Source organism: Scheffersomyces xylosifermentans (genome assembly GCF_036884685.1).
Source record: "Scheffersomyces xylosifermentans strain CBS 12540 chromosome Unknown RJT20scaffold_1, whole genome shotgun sequence".
Taxonomy (NCBI): Eukaryota; Fungi; Ascomycota; class Pichiomycetes; order Serinales; family Debaryomycetaceae; genus Scheffersomyces; species Scheffersomyces xylosifermentans.
In genome coordinates, this window is record NW_027042939.1 from 1,329,542 (window position 1) to 1,348,058 (window position 18,517).

The 18,517-nt window shown below is 40.9% G+C and overlaps 7 protein-coding genes across 7 annotated transcripts; 3 read left to right on the plus strand and 4 right to left on the minus strand. All coding sequences in view use genetic code 12, as the record gives it.

Moving 5' to 3' along the window:
• Window positions 1–96: 96 nt before the first annotated feature.
• On the plus strand, window positions 97–2,326 carry RJT20DRAFT_124119 (rRNA (cytosine-C5-)-methyltransferase). Its single transcript, XM_064916140.1, has one exon. It carries the CDS (start codon window positions 423–425, stop codon window positions 2,283–2,285), a length of 1,863 nt encoding a protein of 620 aa, XP_064777040.1. The 5' UTR covers window positions 97–422; the 3' UTR covers window positions 2,286–2,326.
• Window positions 2,327–4,878, minus strand: RJT20DRAFT_124120 (uncharacterized protein). The gene has a single exon (XM_064916141.1). It carries the CDS (start codon window positions 4,817–4,819, stop codon window positions 2,495–2,497), a length of 2,325 nt encoding a protein of 774 aa, XP_064777041.1. The 5' UTR covers window positions 4,820–4,878; the 3' UTR covers window positions 2,327–2,494.
• A 1,081-nt stretch (window positions 4,879–5,959) lies between these two features.
• On the plus strand, window positions 5,960–7,546 carry SRV2 (adenylate cyclase-binding protein; the record flags this gene model as incomplete). The annotated part of the gene is made up of 1 exon (XM_064921282.1): window positions 5,960–7,546. One exon carries the CDS (start codon window positions 5,960–5,962, stop codon window positions 7,544–7,546), a length of 1,587 nt encoding a protein of 528 aa, XP_064777042.1.
• Window positions 7,547–8,524: 978 nt separating this feature from the next.
• On the plus strand, window positions 8,525–9,991 carry YDJ1 (type I HSP40 co-chaperone). Its single transcript, XM_064915759.1, has one exon. It carries the CDS (start codon window positions 8,609–8,611, stop codon window positions 9,818–9,820), a length of 1,212 nt encoding a protein of 403 aa, XP_064777043.1. The 5' UTR covers window positions 8,525–8,608; the 3' UTR covers window positions 9,821–9,991.
• On the minus strand, window positions 9,991–11,755 carry RJT20DRAFT_10996 (multidrug resistance transporter). Its single transcript, XM_064915758.1, has one exon. The coding sequence runs from the start codon at window positions 11,686–11,688 to the stop codon at window positions 10,162–10,164; it is 1,527 nt and encodes a 508-aa protein (XP_064777044.1). The 5' UTR covers window positions 11,689–11,755; the 3' UTR covers window positions 9,991–10,161.
• An 897-nt stretch (window positions 11,756–12,652) lies between these two features.
• Window positions 12,653–14,257, minus strand: RJT20DRAFT_4583 (MFS transporter; the record flags this gene model as incomplete). The annotated part of the gene is made up of 1 exon (XM_064920233.1): window positions 12,653–14,257. One exon carries the CDS (start codon window positions 14,255–14,257, stop codon window positions 12,653–12,655), a length of 1,605 nt encoding a protein of 534 aa, XP_064777045.1.
• A 387-nt stretch (window positions 14,258–14,644) lies between these two features.
• Window positions 14,645–16,933, minus strand: RJT20DRAFT_11007 (uncharacterized protein). Its single transcript, XM_064915761.1, has one exon. It carries the CDS (start codon window positions 16,687–16,689, stop codon window positions 15,031–15,033), a length of 1,659 nt encoding a protein of 552 aa, XP_064777046.1. The 5' UTR covers window positions 16,690–16,933; the 3' UTR covers window positions 14,645–15,030.
• Between the last annotated feature and the right edge of the window lie 1,584 nt (window positions 16,934–18,517).

Genomic DNA, 18,517 nt, shown 5'->3' on the forward strand with positions numbered 1-18,517 from the left:
CAGCCATACAAAAAAAAACACTACTACTACTACATCTCTGCATTAACAAAACACCAACTATGTACATACAAAAAACCAATCGCATCGCTTGTTTCACTAACTTACTACACAAAAAAGTCCGTTTGTCGTGGATGCGATGAATGGTTTTTTTTTAGCGGCCAAATTTTTTTTCAGGCTCATCTCTGAAAAAATGTGCGATGCTGCTAAACTGTGAGAGAGTTGAGAAAGTTAGAGAGTGCGAGTGAGAAAGTGAGTGAGTGGATGAGTGAGTGAGTGAGTGAGAGAGAGTTAGTGAGAATTCAGCGGGTAAATTTATTTGAGTACTCTACATTTTATATATATATAAAGCTTGTAGATTACCACTGTTGTTGTAGAGGTACTGTTTACTGTATATACATATTTCCCCAGAAGTCCAGTACAATATGGGTAGAAGAGCCAAAAACAAGCAGGGTGTGCCCCCAACTCTTGATGAGTTCCAGGCCACAAAAGACAAGAAGCAGAGTAAGAGAAAACTCGGATCGGAACCAGCAGCTGCTGAGCCAGAGAAGAAAAGAGCCAATACCACTAAAAACGGCAAAACTGACAAGAAGGTTGAGACCAAGCCAGCCAAGAAGTCGAAGCCTGCTAAGAAGGTCCAGGAAGACGAGTTCGAAGAGCCAGAAGACTTGCCAGACGTAGACTACGAAGAATTGTCTTCAGCCAAGAAGGCCTTATTTGATGACTCCGATGACAACGACGATGATGAGGAAGAAGAGAACGACGAATTTGATGTTGAGGGAGAAGAATTCTTTGATTCAGACGAAGAAGGACGTGAAAGACCAATGTTCTCAGATGATGAGGACGATGAGGAGATCGAAAACTTGAATGCTGCCAACATGGAAGCCTTATCCAGAAAACTTGATGAGGAAGCAGAATTGGAAGCAGAGGAAGCAGAACAAGAACTCTTGGAAATGCAAACCAACCAGCCTAGAGCCAAGGTTTTGCCTAGTGCCGAAGAAGAGGAGTTGATGGAACAGGGTCCACAAGATGTCACACTGGTCAGAACTAGAATGATTGAAATCGTTAAGGTTTTAGAAAACTTCAAGGAATTAGCCGAAGAAGGCACTTCAAGAAATGACTACATGAGCCGTTTGCTCAAGGACATCTGTGAATATTTCGGATACTCCGAATTTTTGGCTGATAAATTGTTCAACTTGTTCTCTCCATCTGAAGCCATGGAATTTTTCGAAGCAAACGAAATTGCCCGTCCTATTACCATCAGAACCAATACTTTAAAAACCAGACGTAGAGACTTAGCTCAGACTTTAGTCAATCGTGGTGTGAATTTGCAACCTATTGGAAATTGGACAAAGGTTGGTTTGCAAATCTTTGATTCGCAAGTGCCTATTGGTGCTACCCCAGAATACTTGGCTGGTCACTACATCCTTCAAGCTGCATCTTCTTTCCTCCCAGTTATTGCTCTTGATCCTCAAGAAAATGAACGTATCTTGGATATGGCTGCAGCCCCAGGTGGTAAAACTACTTATATTTCTGCTATGATGAAGAATACTGGTTGCGTTTTCGCCAACGATGCCAATAAGGCCAGAACAAAGTCTTTGATCGCCAACATTCACAGATTGGGATGTAAAAACACTATTGTGTGTAACTACGATGCTAGAGAATTCCCTAAAGTCATTGGTGGTTTCGACAGAATCTTGTTAGATGCCCCTTGTTCAGGTACTGGTGTTATCGCAAAAGATGAGTCAGTCAAGGTGAGTCGTACCGAAAAGGATTTTATCCAGATTCCACATTTGCAGAAACAATTATTGTTGTCAGCCATCGACTCTGTCGATGCCAATTCCGCAACTGGTGGTATTATTGTGTATTCCACTTGTTCCATCGCTGTCGATGAGAATGAAGCTGTAGTTGATTATGCATTGAGAAAGCGTCCTAACGTCAAGTTAGTTGAAACCGGTTTAGTGATTGGTAAAGAAGGTTTCACATCATACCGTGGTAAGCACTTCAACCCAAAGATTTCCTTGACCAGACGTTACTATCCACATACTTACAACGTCGATGGTTTTTACGTTGCCAAATTCAAGAAGATTGCCCCATCTCCTCACGATGTCTCTAAGGCTGGTGCCAAGGAGAAGGAATCTTTAGCCAGAGCTGAGGCCGAGGAGGAAGGTATTATCCACGGCGACTTCGCCGAGTTCGATGATGACGCTGATAAGGAACTTCTTGACCAGGCCATGAAGAGAGGTTTGAGAAAGAAGGGTATAAACCCAAACACTGTTAAAAAATAGACATGCATATCTAGGATCTCTTTATTTCTGTATATTAAGACTTTCACTAATTTACATTTTATTGATAGAGTAATTGTAGGGGAAAGACGTTGATTGCGCCTTCCCACTGAGTCTTACCGAGAAACTGTATTGTTCATTTTATTGAATTGCATCTACGTGTAAGAACTACACCTATATCATGAGTCCACTGGAGGTTGTTGGAGTATTCATCACTGCAAGCATACGTTTCCCAAGCCATGTTCCTTTATGTATTCAGGACCGTACTCTTCGTACTCTTCTTTGGTAACATAACCGTTCTCACACTCCTCACTCTCGGACCATTTTTTCATTCCCTTCCAAGCATCCAAGACAGGATCCTGAGCTCTACGCACTTTCAAAGGAGCCCCGACAGGTAAGAAGCTGGTGAAATCATTAACAATCCTTGTAGAGAAATTAGGAAGAAGCGCTAGTCCACCAGTAACAAAGACATCCTGAATCAAGCTGTATGAGTCTCCACCGGCTTCGAACTTACCGTCAAACTGATGAAGTAAGAGGTCACTCAGGATCTCAGAAATTCCGGCCTGGTCAAGACCTGCAATATTGGGTTGGAAGAGGATTTCAGGTACACGTATCCTTTCTACGTTCAAGTGGATCTGGTGGTTCTTTCTGATAATTTCTGGATGGTTGGCAATCTCTTCTGGATCTATTCCCTCGGCTGCCATGGCTATACTTATATTTTGGCGTGGACCATGGATGAATTTATGGAGAACCAGGTTCTTCCAATCAAATGTCATGGATGCGGCGAAGGTGTCTTCATGATGAAAGTTAGGATCATACTTGAGAAGCTCCTCTTCAAGACTCAAGATTTCATTATTAGTTTCTTCCTGTTGTTCTTCGATATTTACATTTGTTATATCTCTGTAGACGGCCCAGTCATCATCATTTGCACCAAAAGTGTCATTAGGGTCATTATCAATAGAAGTATTGGCATTACGACGTCTCTTTCTGGTCGCTGAACTGGTAGAACCGGACTCGTCATTCGCTAAGTCTGCTATGTTTTTCATACGTTGCTGAGCCGCCATTGATTTACGGTCTTTGAAAGACTCTAAAAGCTTAGCTCTTTCCCTGTACTTACTTACCAAGCCAGCTAAATGCAATCTCTTAACAGTACACCAGTCTTCCAAATCCTTATCTCTCCACTCTTGCTGCTCACGTTCATACTGTGCCTTTTCTTCTTCCTGTTGTCTCTTGAGTTCTTTTGTCCTCTCTCTTGCATCGTAATTGGCTTTGTGAAGTCTTTGCTTCCTCTTTTCCTTAATTTCTTCTTCATTCAATTGGTCGTCTGGAATATCCACTAATGGCCATGCACTAGTTGGGTCAACTGTGTGGTTGTCATCCTCACCAATATCCTGATTATGTGCTTTTTTAAGTGACTTCTCGAGAGAAGCCATGTATTTGTTGAAATCATTCAAGTCATCGAATCCGTCAGCATTTAGACGGGCTTGAAGCTCCGTCTTATTAAGCTTGGAAGATTCCTCCCTGAACTTGGTGTAATAATCCCACTCCTCTTGCTTCTGGACAAGCTTTTCAAGCCTCTTTTGCTGAGCTTGTTCTTGTAATCTACGTCCTTGTTCTCTCCTCTTCTCTGCCTGACGGGCCAATTCTTCTTCAGATTTCTTCTTTTCGTTTCCAACGGAAATCTCAACTGGTGCTTGCACAACTATATCTTTTTCTTCCAAGACATCCATGTCGAGAATGTGGTTAATTTCTTCCTTGTAGTCTGTCAGCACATAGCAATAATCTTTAAATAAGTTTGTTGTATGATGCGTGTTTAATTTCGATGGAAAGTACGGATACTTAAGTGCTAAGACCTTCGAAAGGAATTGCTGAGCTTGGTCTCCTCCGAAGTCGATTCTTTTAGTCTGCAGTAGAATTCCCTTACCATGGAGTACTGGGATGATATGGGTCAGTTCGTTACCTGTACCGATGACAATTCCAGATGAATTTCCCGACGAATTGGCATAGTAAGAAAACAATGAGTCAATTCCAAAGACAACTTTCGGTGCTTGATATGCTTCAAAGAGTAATTCATAGTAGTTCTTACGCTGACTGCTAGGCACAGCTACTGGTTCAGTCATGATAACAGGATTATTCAAACGGCCATTATCCGAGGTTACACTAAGATGTTCTAGGGAGTAGTCTAGCATGAGCTCGATGTGATCCCAACTGGTTACCAAGGGGCCATCGAAGGGTGCTTTTATGGACAGTCTAACCAAAGGGTCTCTGTAGACGTCATTTCCAACCAAAATGAGGTTTCTCAATGACTTTCTTTCTCTATAACGAGCGGCAACCGCAGGAAACACATTATTGGGTCTATCTGAGTTCGTCAAGCCTACTTTAAAGGTCGAAGTTCCTATGTCGAGGGCAATAGGCACACCTGTTTGATAATTTGAATAGAAAGGCTCTGAGTATGTTGGGGGAGACAGATCCTTTAGCAAATGGACTTCCTGGGGAGGAAGTTCCGGCTCCTCTATTTTCACTTTCGATGGGGCCATGTGGAGAATCGATTCAGTGCGTTCAGCAGATAACTTATAAATAAGAGAAGCAATGGAACTATTGCCATCATTAAAACGTCGCCTAAAGCTTAACTGAATGGTTTGGATCTGGATATCTGGGCGTGTGCGACACAAGAAGACGGTTGGTTGAAAAAACGCGAGGACACGACTCTGGAGATTTTGCAGTCGTTGTATGTGTGTAGTGAACGGATGGGGAGTAGGGGAGTATGGGAGTTGCAAATATATATGAGGAAGTATGGTAGAGTGTTTTCATATATTATTCAAAGTAGGGGCCGGAATTGATTCATAAAGCCACTAGGAAGTTCACACTGCACTTCAAGCAAATTAGAATTGAGAGCTTAGTATTGAGAGCATTGTATTGAGAGCAAAATGTTGTAGGTTTGGTTTATTTCCTGTGATTAGAATGAACTAATTCGAGGTGTAAGTATTGATCTAAAATATAAACTACTGTATATATTGTGTCTCTTAGTGTTAGTAGTACTACTACTACTTCTATTACTTGATAGCGATTTGGGTGAAACGGTGCAAGAATTCTAATTGTAGAAGAAAAGGCTATGGGAGAAATACTGAAAATAGGACTCAGGGGCTACATTCGTACATTCCAATATGCAAAGTCATTCTGCCATGCCAATTATATTGGCAGCAGTAGAAGAGCCATAATTCTGTGCGTTAAGTAAGCTCTCAACGCGCCACTTCTCCTATTTCGTTACAATAATGTACAATAAAGTATTAAGTCCGATTTCACTTATTTTATCTTCAAGTCAACAATTCCAGAATATAAACACCTTCTCATCTCTGTCATCTTACTCAATTGCCTCCTTGTCTTATTTGTTACTGATTTTTTTTTTTTAATTAACGACATACCATCATCTTCAACAAGCAGCTCTCTCACTCTTCATTCCACTCATACACTCATACACTCTTAACTAACATCTTATTTTCCTGAATAGATTCACCTGCACACAGCCTACGCCCTGACGAATTCCACACAAATCGATATCACCAAAACCTCCAATACACAACTTAGTCTTACCAGTTGTTCTTCCATTGGAAGTGTAGAAATATCAATTATCACTTTAACACTAGTCAATCCCAACCAAACATACGGCAATAACTACCATGTCCGGCGAGGAGTCCCAATTCAATCTCCAAGGTTACAATATTGTAACCATTCTTAAGCGCTTAGAGGCCGCCACGTCCCGTCTTGAAGATATCACTATCTTCCAAACAGAGGCATCTCTGACCAACGCAACAACTCCAATTCAAGCCGGCGACGCTAGCAGAGGTATTGCCCCAGTGGCTGTTTCTGGAATTGAGCCATCTCCTGCTTCTGCTCCAGCCCCAGTAACAAAGCCAAAATCTGTTGTTGCGTTTGAAGAGTTCATCTCAAGCCATGTAACTCCATTTGTTACTAGCTCTGAATCTATTGATCCAATAGTCGGCCAGGTTGCCAAGCTCCTTGAAGGAGCTTTGAATGCACAAGTCAAGTTTCTTTCCATTGTTGCAGCTTCCAAGAAGCCTGACGTCAATGGTCCTGCCTTCCTCCAAGTATTGACACCAATCAACGAGAAAATTGGCGAAATAATTTCCCTCAAGGACGCCAATCGTAGATCTGAATACTTTAACCACTTGAACACCGTTGGTGAAGGTGCTCCTGTGTTAGGTTGGATTGTTACGGAGACACCATTGAGTTACATCCCAGAATTCAAGGACAGCGCTAAATTCTGGTCTGACAGAGTGTTGAAGGAGTTCAAAGAAAAGGACCCAAAGCATGTTGAATGGGTAAAGCAATTCTTGAATATCTTTGATGAATTGAAGGCGTATGTCAAGGAATACCACACCACTGGACCATCATGGAACAATGCTAATGGAAAAAGCTTTGAAGAAGCCGTCAAGGATCAAAGTAGCGAGGCTTCAACCCCAACTTCTTCTGGTGCGCCGCTACCACCACCACCTCCACCACCTCCACCTGCAAACCTCTTTGATGAAAAGTCTGCTTCTACCACGGAATCTTCAGGAGGTATGAATGCCGTCTTTGCTTCTTTGAACCAAGGTGAAAACATCACTGCTGGTCTCAAGAAAGTTGACAAATCAGAAATGACACACAAGAACCCTGCCTTGAGAGAGCACGGTGTAGTGCCAGCAGCTAAGAAGCCTTCTCCACCAAAGAAACCTTCCAGCTTGTCCTCTAGCACAGGAAGTATTAAGAAGAAGGTTCCTAAGAAGGAATTAGTTGATGGAACAAAGTGGATCATTCAGAACTACACATCTAGCGATGTGAGTGATGGTGCTCCTTTAGTGATTGAAGTTGACATGCAACAATCAGTTTTCATCGGAAACTGTGATGGTATCACTGTACAACTTAAGGGTAAGGCCAATGCCGTGTCTATCTCAGAGACCCGTAATACTGGTGTTGTTGTTGACTCTTTGATTTCTGGTGTAGACATCATTAAGTCCTACAAGTTTGGTTTGCAGGTTATTGGTGTTGTTCCATTAATCAGTGTCGACAAGTCCGATGAGGGAAGTATTTACTTGTCAAAGGAGAGTCTTGAAGCCGACGCCCAAATTTTTACTAGTAGTACCACAGCCTTGAATATTAATGTGCCTACTGATGATGACTTTGCTGAACTCGCTGCTCCTGAGCAGTTCAGACACACTATCAAGAATGGAAAGTTGATCAGTGAGGTTCTTGAGCACAAGGATTAAAGGGTAGCTAGAATGTCATGATATATAAAGAAGAAAATGAAGAACCAGTAAATGTTACGTAATATAGTAGAAACTGCCAATGTACACATTCATTTAGACCCTTAACTGAGAGATGAATGTTTAATCGAAGGAAGATCTCCCCAAGTAATTTCCAGGGCTATCCGCTTTTTTGTGTACACTTGTGTATGACAGCCAATATTGCATTGCACATTATCTATGGCTGTGAAAAATTGTACTTTGCACCATATCCAGAACAAGGTTGCTTTTTACCGCCAATTCACACCAATTCGAATTATTCATATCATAGCTTCCTTATCTGACGCCATGTCTGCAATTTCGGCTACATCTATTTCACTACCCTCTATGTCAGTGTAAACCACTTTCATTATGAAACCATCCTCCTACAACGCCCCATCATAAGAACAATACAAAAGAAAGAAATGGCTGTGAAATCTAAGGTGAGTGTATATACAGGAGAGATCCCATCGACATCGACATCCTCAGCCTGGCGATGGTAGATTCTACCTCCATTGATTTACACCACACTCTTCAAATTCATATCTTCAAAATCACCATCTACATCAGATTAACGTCACCAGCAGTCATTTCTAACCACAGCACCGTCCCATGTCTCTCTACCCATCTATTCCATGCCCTATTCTTGCCCCTGTAATCACAAGCAATGGCCCATCTGCAGGCACGAGACATGGCACCTGCACACCGCTCCAAAAAAATTTCTCAAAGAATTCCACAGAACTTCGAAGAATCCAACAGCTATTAGTAACGAAGGCGGTTGTAGTAGTAGGATAGAATATTTGTCACCATCGGCTCGAATAGTTCAGGACGACCGTATACCATCGCATCCATCAGCGGAACCAAGACCTATTTTTTAACGCGCGTTTGCCGTCTTTTTTCCAAGTTTTTCTGTTAACTCTGTTAGTCAGGTTATATAAATCTTTTCACACTTGATCAGATAGAAGCGATTACTTTAGAACTCCAAGCAAACCACTCCAACCACCATCTAAATATTCACGCACCGTCACAAATACAAAACTAGCAACAATGGTAAAGGAAACCAAGTTTTACGACATTTTGGGCGTCTCTCCTTCGGCCTCCGATAACGAGATGAAGAAGGCCTACAGAAAGGCTGCCTTAAAGTACCATCCTGATAAGAACCCTTCTCCAGAAGCTGCCGAAAAGTTCAAGGAGATCTCTCACGCCTACGAAGTCCTCTCTGACGAGCAAAAGAGAGAAGTATACGACTCATATGGTGAAGAGGGATTGTCTGGCCAAGGTGGTCCAGGAGGAATGGGTGCCGATGACATCTTTTCCCAATTCTTCGGAGGAGGATTCGGAGGTATGGGCGGTGGAGCCCAACGTCCATCTAGAGGTAAGGATATCAAGCATCAGATCTCATGCACCTTGGAAGAATTGTACAAGGGTAGAACTGCCAAGTTGGCCCTCAACAAGACCATCTTATGTAAGACTTGTAACGGTCTCGGAGGTAAAGAAGGCAAGGTTAAGAAGTGTACTGGATGTAACGGTTCTGGTATGAAGTTTGTCACCAGACAAATGGGTCCTATGATCCAAAGATTCCAAACCGTCTGTGACACTTGTCAAGGTACTGGTGACATCTGTGACCCTAAGGACCGTTGTTCTTCTTGTAAGGGTCAGAAAACTCAATCTGAACGTAAGATTTTACAAGTCCACATTGATCCAGGTATGAAGGATGGCCAAAGAATTGTATTCTCCGGAGAGGGTGACCAGGAACCAGGTATTACTCCTGGTGATGTAGTCTTTGTCGTGGACGAAAAGCCACACGAGAAATTCACTAGAAAGGGTAACGATCTCTACTACGAAGCTGAAATTGACTTATTGACCGCTTTGGCTGGTGGTGAATTCGCCTTCAAGCACGTTTCTGGTGACTACATCAAGGTGGCTATAATTCCAGGTGATGTCATATCTCCAGGTTCCGTCAAGGTTGTCGAGGCCCAAGGTATGCCAGTCTACAGACAAGGAGGAAGAGGTAACTTGTTTATCAAGTTCAACATCAAATTCCCACCTAAGAACTTTGCTACTGAAGAGAAGTTGAAGTCTTTGGAAGCCGTCTTACCAGCCAGAACCAAGCTCTCCATTCCAAAGGGTGCTGACATCGACGAAGTAGATCTTGTTGAAGTCGACCCATACAAGCACCAGTCTAACAGACGTGACGCCTATGACTCTGATGAAGAAGAAGGTCAAGGTGGTGCTGGTGTGCAGTGTGCATCCCAGTAAGCGTTGATTCCAAGTAATTAATTTCGGGCTGTTACACATATATAAATATTCTTTTCGCTAACTTTTCTTACGCATGTACAGGGTTCTACACTAGATATTTAATTTCTTCTTATATTTATATATGTGGTACATCTGAGGGTTATAGAGTGGCGAGTATTGATGTCGTCTCTCTTGTTTGTATTCAAAAATAAATGAATAGTCTTATAGAATAGATTTGCGATGGTGTTTCCTAGTCAAGTTATATACATATGTATTGGTGAAACCTGTACTGTATTTTTCATAAATCATTTCAAATTACTATTTTACTATCTGTCTATCATCTATCTATCATGGCAAGAGAGTTATTCAGCATCTTGTAATTGCTGTTCTTGTTCTGCTTCTCTCTTCTTTCTACCTCTTGCGGCTAAGTAAAAGAAAAGCCCCGATGTCAAGAGACAAAAGCCGGCCATAAGTGTGTAAGTTCCACCCTCACCCATTGCGTCAACCATTGACTGAAGGGCACCAACACCAGCTGCTCCGAGCAAACATCTCATGAGGTTTAAGCAACTGGTAGCTGCTGAGCTTTGTCCTGGAAACATATCAACCAAAAGTGTGTTGAGCGAAGACATGAAAGCAACGGCACAAAATGATATTACGAATGCTGAGATAAGAATAGGTGCAAGATTAACCCTATTTTGTAAGCACCAACCAAATACAACTGAGAACATTATTAAAAGAATGGTGGGGTATATCACGAACTGAATTCTAGTTGTGAATATGTCAAATGGAGGTCTGTTCGATGGGTCAATGTGTTCATATTTCTTGTCATAGGCTGCTTTTCGTCTGGCGTAGATAAAGTCTAAAAGCTTTCCTGTGAATATAGCCCCAAAAAGAGTACCCATACCAGGTGCTAAATAGCAGAGACCGACTTTTATGACCAGAAAACCATATTTCGCCTCTAAAGAAGTAGATAGAGTTGTGAGTGACATGGTCCAGGTCGTGAATTGGAATCCAGCAGGTAATAGTGAGAAGAATACTTTCTTCTGGAAAAAGATTTTGTATGGGCCCAACATATCTATTGACGTTGGTGGAGCGATAGTCGAAACATCGTTTGTCAATCTCAGCCTAAGCCAAATTTTGGTCGCTGGTGATTTGTTTATTATTCTTTTGGGTGGTACTGACAAATTTCCAACAATCTTTCTGTTAGTTTCTGGCATCATTATTGTTACCACAATCAAAGCAGCTCCACTTCCGATCGCTAAGAAAACGAACACTCCTCTCCATCCAAAGCCTGACACAACACCAGAACCTACAAGAGCACCAAAACCTTGGCCCACTAACTGAATACCTCCCATAATACCCACATACGATCCTCTCTCTGCACGAGTACATATGTCACCAACTACACCTCCACTTATCGCAATAATTGGCGAAATTGATGCTGCTTGGACACATCTCAAGAATGCTAATAACCAATATACGTTAGTTCTCGAGAGGCCAACACAAGTAGCCGCATAGCAGAGCAAGCACAGAATTATAAATGGTCTTCTACCATAAGCATCTGCTGGAACTGCAAGCAACGACGGTGTTATACCTTGAAAGAGTAAATAGGCTACCACAGATACATTGACGATGGAGGCCGAAACTTCAAACTTTTCAGATAAAATAGGCAAAGCAGGAAAGTATATGGAACTAGAAAGAGTAGACCATATTCCTCCACAACTCAACATGACAATCATAGCGTACTTTTCTCTCGAAGTAAGAATTGAATATGGGGCTTCATCAGATGTCTTGTCACTGGACGCATTCGCAAGCGGCTGGTTCTCGAGATCTAAGTCATTGATAGCGCCGTTCGTGGTTTCTTCTTTCATACTTTCTTTTTCTTCCATGGTGCTGTTCACGACTATCTACCTAGATGCTTAAACAACATTACCAGTTGGCTACTCTTGCTCTTTTATAGATATGAAAGAACTGTTTGTAAATTTTTAAAGTATGATTCGGATATATGTAAGTATTCCGAATTCCGACTTCCGACTTTTTGTCAAAAGCTACTAGTTCATCTCAGGAGTACCCCAAAAGAAATTAGAAAGCTTCTAGATTGCTAGCATGGAGATAAACGGCTATGCGTGTACCCTATTTATACCTGTTCTTTATATTTGTGGCCTGAAGGTGACAGTCGATATAGACTTTGGCGAACGTCCGGAACTGTAAACCATCTCGGATTTATCGTAATTACGTTTTTGACATATTCCAAATTGGGATGTAACTCCATCAGCAGAATAAATGCGAAATGGCATGTTGTCTCGCTATCTCTCGTACGTTGTAGAGGAGGCACAAGTCAAGGGAGCAATGATACCGTTTACCTCTGGAGTATAACTATAACTTTAGTTACTCAGCTGGAAGTTTAACTAAAGACACTCTCAGGGGTGCTTTGGTAAAGAATTAAATATAGAAGAAAGAAGACAAATAATTCCCTTAGCAAGCGAATCTTCTATGAGTTAAACGGCCATCGTGCATTATAATAATTCAGAGAACCAAGAAATTTTGTGAGCTGACAAGGACAAATTGATATAATGAAGTTTATAAAAAGAGAAATAATAGCTTGGTTACATATTTAGGACTATCAAGAGTAATACTTGCCCAGATCTAAAATTAATGTCTATTAGTAATTAAACGTAAATACTCGTAGGTGGAACAACTGTTCATATGCAATTAAAATAACGTAGTATACGTTGTGTGGATATCCACTTCTAGTTCACTTTTGCTCTAAATGCAAAATAAAGGAAATGAAAATGCAAAATAATTAGAATGAGATGACATGACATGAATCTCAAGAATTGTTATGTTGGTAATTCATTCGGTGTCTGAATGAATTGGTGTAGTGAGCGTTGATTCTTCTTTCAACTTCTTTGAGGTCTTGTAAAGAACGTAAAATAAACAACAGTCGCTCAAAATGCAAATACCAGCTAGGAGAGTATAACATCCACCAAGGTTAAGGGCGGAAATCATTTTATCAAGAACACCAGCGCCTAAGGCGGCAAGAAGACAACGCATGAGGTTTAAGCAACTTGTTGAAGCACTTCCTCTACCTGGGTAAAGGTCGACAAGCATTGTTGTAGTGGCGGCAAGAAAACATGAAGATGAGAAGGAAATCAACATTGTGGATATAATAATTGATGAAATATGTTGATGATACTCCAAGCACCAGCCAAAGATGACTAATCCAATGACCATCATTGCAGCAGGAATGAAGCACATATCCATTCTTGTTTTTATAATATTAAATCTTGGTTTAAATTCCACACCATCATACTTCATGTGATAGTTATGCTTTCTATAACGGTAGTAAGCATTCAATGTTTTGCCAGCTACCATAGAACCGACGAGACATGCAAGACCTTGTGGTAAATATATTAAACCCACATGCATAACACCATAATTGAAGGGTTCGTCTTCTAAGACAGAAGAAATAGAAGTCAAGACCATCGTCCATGCGGCAAACTGGATGCCACCAGGTATAAGTAAAAGAAACACTTGAAGTTTGAAAAATATTCTGAATGGACTCCAAAAATCGTATGCTGATTTCCTCTCCAAGGATTCAATATCATCTCCTAGTCTTTTCCTCATACGTGGTAAATACATTAAGCCAGATCTGTTAAGTAAATTTTTTGGTACAACGGTACCATTTCCAACTATCAGTCTTGATGTCTCGGGCAAGAAAAATAAGGAAAACATAAAAGTTACTCCTCCACCTATTGCAAGGAAAATGAAAATAGCTCTCCAGCTATTGAACCCACTAATAAGTGCTGCTCCAAATAGACCTCCAAGTCCATTTCCAACGAGCTGCATTCCGGCGACGACTCCCACAAATCCACCTCTTGTTGCTGGTGTACAAACATCTCCAGCCACTCCAGAGCTTATGGCTATCACAGGTGCAATACCAGCTGCTTGTATACATCTTAATACAGCTAGAAGCCAATACACGTTTGTCTGTGACAAAGCGATACATGCAGCAACATAAATTAAAATAGATGCAAGAATAACAGGTCTTCTTCCGAAAGTATCGGCCAAGTTAGAGGACACTGTTGGTGCTATTCCCTGAAAAACCAAATATGCTACGACAGATAAGTTCATCACCGAAGGTGTGGTGTGAAAATATGCTGTTAATGTGGGTAAGGCAGGGAAATAAATCGGTGACGACACCGTACTCCAAAAGCCTACCATCGATAAGATCAAGATCAAAACATACCTGACACGGCCCTGGAAGATAGAATACTCGAATTCAGGATCTATCTCCTGCTCTGTTTGACGTGACTGTGTGCGGTTGAAAAAGCCATCTTTTTCTTTATTTGGCTCTTCATCATCCTCTGCATCTTGAATACGGCCGTCGTCAAACGAACGACGTTTGGCCATCTCGGGGCGCCGTATATTCTCAGCAACAAGTGTTTGTGCTGTCATGATAAGTAAAGTTTTTGACGTATTTCTATATGTCGTAGCACATCAAATCTATAATTTATTTTCTAGCGCTAACAAAACCAAGAGGATGCGGAACTATTTATATATCAACAAGCTTTTCTTTTCCAGTTCAAAAGAACTGAGCAGCTGATGATATGCACTTGCACTTAAAAGATAAAGAAACTTCACTCCTATCTTTCAACTGGTGACTAATCGATGTACGTCTGGTGGTTTTGAAGATCTCGGGGTCGAGTAGCCGGGCTTTTTTCTGGGTAGTGCCGTTCAGGATCTTCAACCACTAGCTTTTTTATAGCCGGAGGCAGTTCCGTGACGGGTGCACGCTGGTTATTGTGTACATTGCCATTCATCACATATCAAATGAATTGCTTTTTTCTGGTCTCGTGACTGCCCAGGCTCGAATTGGTATCGAATTGGGAATGTTGCGACCCTCTACCCCTTCTAAATGCAAAATGCATAATTACCTAAAATAGCAAACAGTTGAGCGCTGCAAAAAATTGATCGCTAAGATCAAAGTCGTTTACTAAAGGTGCATCGGCTATGGTATCCTTATATTAAAAAAAAAACATACGATATCGTTGATATATATAGAAGAAAGCAAAGATGCACTCATCAATTTGACCGTAAGTTTTTGCAGAAGAAAATGAATTCAGAGGGTTAACAGATGTTAACAACAAAGTAAAACAAGCATATGAAGTATGGTACAGAGTGAATTGTAGTTGTAGAGTACACCAATGTGAGATACAGAAGTCCAAACTTCATGTTTTATCACGGTGTGGATTGTTATATTTTCTAGCAGGCGGGTTTTTTGGCGTCGTAATCATGAAGTTAATACTGGTATTCTTAGTATTTGATTTTTGCCTCTTGTAGGGACTCTCTTCATGAATTTCAGCTGATTTGAAAACCCTTCCACTTCCCAGCTCTGGGGGAGTTTGGAATTGATGCGATGGAACACTCTGTTGTGGAGGCTGTGGTTGAGGTTGTTGCTGCTGTTGTGGGTTCATTCTCACAATTGGTGGTCCCAGCATCATGTATGGTCCAGGATTACTTGGCGGTGATGGAACAAAAAATTGATATTGTGGTGGTTGCGCAATATATCCCGGTTGATACTGAGGTTGGGGTGGTTGAGATGTCTGTGATGCCTGGTACATAACAGGATGATACTTTTGTGAGTATGGTGAACCCAATGACTTTCCAGATGGCTGCTCCTTTGCTTGAACAACAGGTTGGGCAGTTGGTGTGTAGTATACTGGGTACATATTAGGAGGAAGTTGTTGTGGTAATGATGGCAGGTGCTGTTGCAGTGATGGTGCATGCAGCTGAACGCTAGTGGGTGGGAGAGGTAACTGAGTATTTGGAGGGGAATTGGTAGTAGTTTTGCTTTCGCGAGTTGTCACGTCACTACTATCGGATACAACTCTTCTGTGCATTGATGAACTGGTGGGCAGCTTATTTGGAGATCTCGATGGTGACACCATATTACTGCTTGACTTTATACTCTCTGCGGTTTCTGAGAAAGAAGGTAACTGTGTATCTGAATACTTTCTTTTGTTAGCTAGTGTGCTCGTTGGCAGGATAAGTTGCTGATTGCTCGAAGCGGAATTTGAGGAGTCGATGCTGGTCACCAAGGACGATAACAGAGACAAATGAGGAGCTAAATCCTTTGATCTTTGAGAAATCTCGGTTATAGTTTCAACGGGGTCGCTTCTCAATTTATCAATCTTAATTCTGAGTGTCTCCACTGATGAAGAATTCGAAATGAATAAGAAAGGTATTAAGTCACCATGGATATTCATCGACTTTGCCAACTTTAGTAATTCAACTGCAGTAGCTCCGAATTCTGATTTGATTGACTCTTGCCTGGTTTTCTCTTGCTCAACTTTATATCTGAGTATTTCATTCAAAGTTTCAACGTTGTAAGGCCATACAGATTCCTCATCTATTACCAGCTCAGGTAACCCAAGGATTTGAGATATTCTGCTATCAATTATGAGCCTGTTGCTATTTCTTTCTGATTTAGTTTGGACCCTTGTATCATTGAGTACAATATTTTCTTTTTCTTGTTCATTGACACTCTCTATAGATTTGGAATCATTAATAGTCTTTTCTAAAGATTGAGCGTTCATTAGTGATTGGTGTCCAAAATGTTTATATTTTGCTGTATCTATGTTAAAATTTTTGAGAGTTGAAAGGAACTTCTGGTTGGATGGCGAAGGTTTCTTTGAGCCTGGAGTCTTACTTTCATTCAGATCAAAAGGTGCCTCTTCATTAGATCTTATAGTTGGGGATGGTGTCTTGTGCGAGCTATCGTGGAGTTGGAAATCCTTCAGATGGAAAGATTTTGGCTGTGACAGCGTTGCAACGCCCCCTGACGAAGAAGAAGGCAGAGCCAATTCGTTGGCCTGTGGTGCACTCATTAGATTTATTATGGATAACACTTTGGAAATATTTATTTTAGGAGCATATAAGGGAAGTGACAATAGGTAAAATTAGGATAAACGAAAACACAATTGAGATTCTGAAGCAGGTAAACGAACGAATATCAGAAGAAATGTATTTAAGTTTGAAGCTGCAAATGATTTGCTGAAGGGGGGTATAATTGTGAATTAGAAACAAAAGACGTAGTTATGGTATCAAAAAAAGTTATTGAAACCAAGTCAGGGTTTACAATTTTCACAGTCCCCTGGAAATCCGAATATATTTATAAATTTCAATAAACAGCCAAAATGATCAACTTTTGCCTATATTATAATATTAATAAAACTTATTGCCCTTTCCAATAATATGAAACTAGAACACAATAATGTTAAGGTAGAATTATCCAGATTTTGCCGAATACGTGTATAATGCCAGTCGACGCAGTCAATTTAAATCACGAGATGATTGGCTGGTGGACTTAACTAAACTAACAATAAGGAAGTCCGTCGTAATCCTTAAATTGTCTTATGAAAATTGAAAGAGGAAAGTCTGGATTATATATCTCCCTTGATGTACTTATCTAACTTCAAGTTGTGCCAAATATAACCAAATGTGCGCATAAAATAGCTGTAAAATCTAGTCGCAAATGAACAAACTGCGAATAAAAAATGTTGATCTTTTCCTAATTAGGAAATGTGATGAGACTGTACTTTATCCGTTTTGGGAATAGTTTGTGGGACCTCACAAATCCATATCGAACGGAGTCGACCTAGTGTCTGGATGGGGAAATAATTTTTATTTATGGGAGGTTGATGTGCTTTCGCTTTGGAGATATCGTTTTCCAAGTTTTAACAAGAGCTGGCAGAAAATATTTTAAAATAGGGTATATGGGAATGAGCGAGGGAGATGGAATGAAGCACTTTGAGACAGGTAAGGTCGTGCTCACAGGGTTTTCAGTAATACTGGCTAGTGTAAAGAGACGCCTTCAACCATATAGGGATAATTTTACGTGAGTACCATAGAGGCATGAGGACTGGCTATTTAACCTTAATCCAGAGGATTTTAATCAACCGTTTATTTATAACCATGTGGATAATATAATGATCTAATGCTATTGTTTGAATTGTTGTAATCTGTTCTAATGCACGAAACAACTGATAGGATACATTTGCTACATCATCCTGGTAGCTCACGCCTAGAGCCATGCAAAACAACCTTGGGTATGTGCACCAAAATGTACTATGGGAAAACGACCCCTTACACTAACTAACAGAATATTGAAGAATTCATCTTGTCCGATATTTTTACTATTTACGTAGAGGTGAGATGCTTCGTAATTACTGGATTTGGTAATCGTAGAAAAGGTTTCGCCAAACTTTATTATTTCATCGTTACAGGTCTACAGTATACAATACGGCGGCCAAACTTTAACAACATGGGACTCAGTGACACACTGCACCAAAACCTTCTAGTTTGTTATTACAGGGCGTGTATCCAGTGCAACAATGTCGATGGGCTCTCAATCTTAAAGAAGGGTTTGTTAGAGAGCAAAATGTTCGGAAATGATCTGCGTGAACCCTGTGCATAATTCCTTGATTTAGATACAACAGCTCGTACTACTTTTGCCTCAATTGCCTATTTAATATTGGGCAACTTTTACCTCTGCTGCTCTAAGTATGACAATGCGCTAGTGCATTTCCACTTCTCTAACTATCATTCACAGCGTTTAACCTATCATTGTAAGGCAGACATTATGCTGATGATTTGGCAAAGCCAAACCTTATTTGGGCGACTGCGCGCAAGGGTTGACAGCAGCCATGCAACTTT